The following is a 6871-nucleotide window of genomic DNA, read 5'->3' on the forward strand; positions in this document are numbered from 1 at the left end:
GGAATTTATTATTCTGTTGAGTACCTCACATATTGTTGGGGGCTGAGGTTGCAAAGATGAAAAAAAAACAACTCTTGAGGTTGAAGAGACAAATAATTAGACTCTAAGAAGTACAAAAATAGAAGGGCCAAGTGCTATGGAGCACTTGTTAGAATTTTATACCTGTTTATATAAAGGAGCATTTGTTAGAATTTTATACCTGTTTATATAAACCTCTATTTATATTCACTTTCCATTATAAGTTTTAATGTGTATTTTCTCTTGGAATTTTTGGACACTGTTACATATGCAGTCATAAGAGGTCCAGTGAGGGTCAATTCTGACTGGGGAGCTTAAGTTGGAGGCCTTTTAATGCAGAGTCAGGCACCTGACGATCTGATATGTTTATAAAACAGCGTTAGTGGTTTCCAGTCTGTGCCAGGAAGTAGAGATGGCACAGCATAAGAGCTTGGTAACCCATTTTCAACCCCTAGTTATGAGCATCTAGCTTTATTACAAAATAATACCGAGAAAGAAAAAAACCTTGAGTTTTTCAGACGTTGCCATTTGCGTGGCCCTGGCTTTAAGTACACCTGTGGTAAATACCATCACTTTTGCTTCTCTTCTGTCGAGAGCTTCATCAGGTGCTGTGTTTGCGTGGGTCTATTGTTCACCGGCTAATTGGTGTCCTCAGTATCACTTCTGGAAAGGAACTGCCTCTCCTCAGAGAAGAGATGAAGGTGGATGTAGCCCTCCTTCATTCTCCATCCCACTTTAACGTCCTGGGACACTAAGGCTTTCTGCTGCTTATAGAGAACTTTACTTAGGACAGAGGCTTTCATATTTTTTAGTCACTCTCCCATCAAAAGTAGTTAACTTACTATTCTAAAGTACATTATGTGTTCTTAATTTTGGCATCCATTCTCCTTTTAACCAATTTGTCAATGTTTCAGTATTTTGATTATACAATCAATATTGTCCTGCATATTCTTGATGGGCCAGATTAAATTCCTGTGTATATTTTGTAGCTCCATTGACTACACTTTAACAACTGCAACAAGACCTGTCTCATCACAAGGATTGTAGCAGACTAAATTGGGATGCTTTATTTGAAATAAATGTAAAAAAAATCCATATTTAATAAGATAATATGAAACTTTGTCAAATTCTTAATTAGCTGCCTTCCTAATCTAAGTCAACAGCAGGGTCAGACTTGAATAAGTCTGATTGCCCATCCACTAGCTATATCTACTTCCGTTTTGAAGAAGCCTCCTATTCACTTTCAGACAGTATTATATCGGGGAAATGAAACCATGCACATTTGTTGAGTTTCATACAAAAGAATCCTGATTTAATTAGAGATACACTTTTACATTTTAGTCTATTTTTTAAACTGCATTGTCCATGCTGTCAAACTTCATGGCCATCCAGTAGAGAGATGTTGCTTTTGCATAGTGCTATACAAGATGTGACAGTGCCATTGTTTATCTTTTATGCACATTGGACTAAACCTGTACCTGTCAAAAGAGTGCTTGGTTTGACATGGATTGAATGGGAAACCAGTTTCCTTAAATGAATTCGACATGGTACAAAATAATTTTTACTTGGACTTGTGCTTAAAATTCAGTCTCATTCAGATCGGCATGTGTTCCCTTTAATCCACTTTACCCACATCTACTGTATGCAAAAGGATGAACAAGAAGGTTGCTCAGGGATGCTCATAGCACCTTTGTCTTCTATTTTTATTTTGAATCCCTCCTATGCTTGTTAAAACCTTTCCATGACTTCCCATTGCTCTTAATATCCAAAGGCTTTACATCTTGAGTTGTAAGGCACTGCCTGTCGGGCCCTCACCAACCCTTCTAGCATCAGGGCATGGCCTTCTACAACTCTGCACTGTGCTCTGGCCTCCCTGGCCTTTCAGCTCTTTGAATGTGTCAGACTCCTTGCTCCCTTAGGGCCTTCACACTTCCACCCCACACCCTAGCCCCCTTCCCCTGGTTTACTCTCACTAACTGGCTCATCCTCCAGATCCCAGTTATGTGTCATTTCCTCAGGAAAACCTTCCCTTCCCTCTCCCCCCAGACTATGAGTTCTCCCCTTCATAGCTGTTGTCAAAATAGTAATTAATTGTGTAATCATTTGATTAATGTCTGCCTCTCTCTCTAGACTGTAAGTTCCTAGCCCAATGCCTGGTTCACAGTAGGCACTTGATAAGTATTTTTTAAATGACTAAATGTAACTTATCTGACCCTCCACTTCCTCTATGAGATAGCAACAGAGGAGGATGTTATGAGGCTCAAGTGAGAGTAAAACAGCAATAAAATTATGGGTTTTTATAGAAGCAAAGCACTATTAAATATGATCTTATTTGCGCATAAAAGTGCTTTTTAAGCCAAAAAGTAGCTTGCATATATAAAGAGTTGTTTTTACTCCATTCAGTACTTCATCCAAAGAAGTGAAAAGTTTATTTGAGAAACCACACAATGGGAGATGGCAGTAAGTCAGGAGCCTGCAAATATATCCTGGGAAAGCAAGCCTTGTCCGAGGTGGGCATTCCCTCTCCTCTCCTTCAGGGAGCGGGGTGAGTTACCCATTCCAGAAACCTAATCAAATGTGCCTTTGTGAGCCGTTTACAAAGCCTCCACTGAATGTGGTTTGTGTGCTTTGAATTTGTAATGGAATTAGAGGGCACAGAAAGGACAGCAAAACTTCTTTTGGGCAGAAACACTTAATACTGTTCAGTAAACTTGAAATCTTTTCAGGTGAAACCTCTGAAAAGATGCAGAGGAAGTGGGCGAGGCCAGTGTTCTTTGCCCCTACTTTAGTCACCATTTGGATCACCTGTTTCCGCTCCCCAGGCAATGACTTCTTATGTAATTGTTTTTCACAGGGCAATCCAGATGAAAAGAGTACTGGTGAATCCACTTCCAGCCTAGTAAAACATGGAGAGGAAAAACTCATCCAGAGAGAGCCCAAGAAGACTCTCGGCCAAACTAGGCAAAGGCACAGAGATGAAAAAAGTGACTCGTCAACTCGGCATGGCAGCTGCCGAGTCAGATAAGGACTCTGGATTTTCAGGTTAAAAACACCTTATTCTTTCTACATTGAAATGATTGATTTGCCTGAAAAATATCCTCCCTAAAATTCATCTGTGCAATAAGGATAGGAAGTTTTCACAGAATAAATAACTATCTGATCTTTTAAAATGGTAATTCTGATGCCATAAGGCAGGACACTCATCAGAGTCACCATGGGGTTCTGAAGGAATGATTTGACATTCTTTTTTTTTTCAACTCTGACTCTCAACTTTAAATCTTACATTTCTGACTGTTGCAAATGGTTACTGGGAAAAATATTTATACACTCATAGTTCTGTTGTCCTAGCTCCTTTTTCATAGGAATAGTTACATTGCAGGGAAAAAAAAAATCTGCATGTTGTTACCATGTAACAAATTAAACAACAACAGTGTATAATTTGTTAAGATAACTTTTTGCTAAAAAAGTAATTTTGCTGTGTTTAAAAGCATTTCCCCTCTTCAACCCATCCTCCCAGTATCTGTGCGTTTTGCATTTGGACTATGAGCACCCTGGCCCAATTCCAAACTTGGGTGTTTATTAGAGACAAGGAAGTAGAACAGTTTTCCTTATGAGTTTGTCTGAAACTTTACCTGAAAGGGCTAGCTGCAGTTGTGCTGAGGCTCTTTTTTTAATTTCTGGGTCTTGGGGTAGTGCCTTGACTATGGCTTTAGTGTCAACATTCTGGTCCAGGGAATGCAGCGGAGTGATGCCAGGGGATTCTAGCCGGGTTAGCATCTTGGGATGGGAGCCCACCCCTCGAGGAAGATTTGTTATCCAGCCTCACAGAAACTAATCAATCCACCCTGTTGATTTTGTTAACTTAGAGTGAGAAATGCAGCTGTTAGGAACACTAGAACTGCCTCATCCGTAGATTGGTGTATTTTCTCCCTGTAAGCATGCTGTGTGAGAAGCCAAATTATAAATAGACTGTTGCTCAGAGAGAAACAGAGCACCTACTGACAAAGGAATTAGAATAAGGACAATCCAGGGAAGGGAGGACTGAAGTGTAGCCCCTTTTCTTCTCTCTCTGTTGGCATTGTTTCCCAGGCTTGCCTCATCATAAGGCTCTTCTGAAGCTTTTGTTTAAAATACTACTCACCAGACCCCTCTCCTGGAGATTGTGACATCGAGGGTCAGGGATGAGGGCCTGGAATGTGGGTTTTATTTTCTTTTAAGTGTCTCTGGTGGTTCACGTTATCAGATAGGTTTGGGAAACATCGCAGGCCTAATGTCTTTGTTTTTTCTTTTAACATCATGTTTGTTTTTTATATCATGAAGGTAACATAGGTGTTCATTATAGAAACTTAGAAATTTAGAAATGTGCAAAGAAGAAAATAAACGTCCGTAATCCCACCACCTATTATTCCTAATACTGTTGACGTTTTGGTATTTCTCCTTCCAACAACTTCAACTTTGTCAGGCCAGTTGTTTTGTAGTGTGTCTCAAAGTCTGGATACTGTTTCTCATTGTTTTCTTATTCTCTATGTAGAAGTAAGTGCTTTAAGAAGTATTGTGCTGTCCAGACATAAGGCAATATTAAAACTCATCAAATTCTTTATGTCCCCAATAGTGACCCCGGTGAATGCCTCTAGCCATGTCTAAGCCAGGTGCCAGTGATTTTGTAAATGTCCAACTTATTATTCCAGTTACCTTGGAGTATGATGTAATCTGCAATTATTAATTAGCTACAGTACATATTCAGAGTTTTCCCGTTGTTGCAGTGGTATCCTTTACAGTCATGAGTCTTTTCATCTTTTTGTTTTGGATCCAGGGTCCAATTGAAGACTGTACATTTCATTTAGTTGTCCTATCTTTTTAGTCGTATTTAGTCTAACACAGCTCCCTCATCTTTCCTTTAATGTCGTTTCCTTTTTTTTTTTCTTTGACATCATCTTTGAATGAATTAAGCCTGTTTTATAGCATGTCCCACACACTGGATTTTTGGTAGCTTTCTTGTTATTAGAATCAGGATAAACTTTTTTTTTTAACTGTAATTTTACATTTTTGATGGTATAGCCTTATTGCACACATAAGGAGACACTTGAGTTTGTCTTGTACTTGATGCTCTGGTTGATCACTTGGTTAAGGTAGTAAGTATATACCAGATTTCTTTATTGTAAAAGTACCCTTTTCTCTTTGTGATTTTAAACAATTTATGGGACCAATCTTTGAGACTGTGTGACTGTCATATTCCCCAACAAACCTGACTAGTGGTTTTAGCATCCATTGGTGACTCTTGCTTGAATCAATTACTACATTTGTGGTTTGAAAATGGTGATCTAATTCTATTATTCCTTGTACATGTTATTAGCTGACATTCTTCTGTAAAGAAGCACTTTGCCTCCTCCACCTCCTTTTTTGAGTATCATTGTGGATACATGAAATTCTTTTGTAACTAAGTTTATCGATCCATTATTCTTTTTGATACTCAAACTGTCCCAGATACGGCCAATGGAAGTCCCTTCTAGATAGCTCTTGTGTCTTTCTGACATGTCCCCATTTGTGTTTGAGTACCTCCTTGCTTTGTGGGACAATAAGATGTCCAGGTTCATCGTGTACCTTCTCTGCCGAAGACTTAGAATCCAAGGAGCCCTGGTTTCCTTCTCGTGCAGGACAGCATTCAGAAACCAAGATCCAGGTCTAGGTATGCACTTTACTCCTGCAGTCTTTGTTTCTGGCCTAATGGTTCTTAACTAGAGGTGCACATTTGGATTACTTGTGGTGCTTTGTGAAAGTATGTCTGCCTGGGCACCAGATAAATGAGTTCAGTAAATTGAGGGGAGGACTCCAACATCTGTAATTTCTAAAAAGTGTCACTGGAGATTTTGATTTAAATACAAGTGTTGACAGTTGTACTTGTTTATTTAAAGTCACATTCCAGTCTGCCTCATCCAGATTACTTTGAGATTCTTGATGAACATTTAGGGTGTTCCCAGACTCCTCAGTAGCAGGGTTATAGTAGTCTCTGCGTTTGCTCCAGCAGGTAGCTAATTAAGTCCTTTTTGTATGGATTTCACATAGGGTAACCTTATTTGCTTTGCCTTGGAGAAATTCTGTCACCCATTGTGCAAGATCCCCAATAGGCACACTGCAGGTGCATTTAGGACACCAACAAAGGAAATGCTTACCCAGGTGGAAGGAGTAACAAAAATGGACACATTTAAAATTTACTTTTGATGAACTTATCCAGAATTTACAATTAGAAAACTTAGGATGAAGCTGTTTTAATTTCAGCATGGACGTAAGCTTTGAGGTTTACAGATTGGTGGTGTTTTTATTATAATTGCATCTTATAGTGCCCAGAGACTGTTAACAGTCATAACCCTGCCCCAGGTCACACACACACTCCCCTCCCTTTACAACAACAGATTCTTGAAAGTAATGAACTGACTTTGAAGCCTTCAACACATTTCTCCTATAAATTGGTGATGATTTACTTTCACACGAACCAAATAGATACAGGCTTCTGTCTGTAAGAGAGTTAGAAAGGAAGTCTTAGGGCAGTGATTCTTAATCTTTAGGGGTGGGAGTGATAACTCTGGATCCTACTGAGAATCCAGTGAAAGCTAAAGAACTCAGAAAAATTCACAAAAACCCATCTCACATATGTCCCATTTAGTTTTGAAGGGTAATGGCTGCCCTGGTTAAGAGTCCCTAGCCTAGAGCCTGAGCGCACTGACCATTCTTCTGCCCACCAGATGGGAGCTCGGAATGTCTGAGCTCGGCAGAGCAGATGGAGTCTGAGGACATGCTGAGCGCCTTAGGCTGGAGCCGGGAAGAGAGGCCGAGGCAGAACTCCAAGACTGCAAGC

The 6871-nt window shown here is 39.7% G+C and overlaps 1 protein-coding gene across 1 annotated transcript in view; it reads left to right on the forward strand.

Moving 5' to 3' along the window:
• Nucleotides 1-6871, forward strand: part of CIPC (CLOCK interacting pacemaker) — a 12843-nt gene that overhangs the window by 1772 nt on the left and 4200 nt on the right. The window contains 2 exon segments of the mRNA XM_025042106.1: nt 2873-3060; nt 6759-6871. Coding sequence (XP_024897874.1) covers nt 2925-3060; nt 6759-6871 — 249 coding nt within the window. The 5' untranslated portion in view covers nt 2873-2924.

The sequence above is a fragment of the Pteropus alecto genome, unplaced genomic scaffold (genome assembly GCF_000325575.1).
Source record: "Pteropus alecto unplaced genomic scaffold, ASM32557v1 scaffold8, whole genome shotgun sequence".
NCBI classification, from domain to species: domain Eukaryota; kingdom Metazoa; phylum Chordata; class Mammalia; order Chiroptera; family Pteropodidae; genus Pteropus; species Pteropus alecto.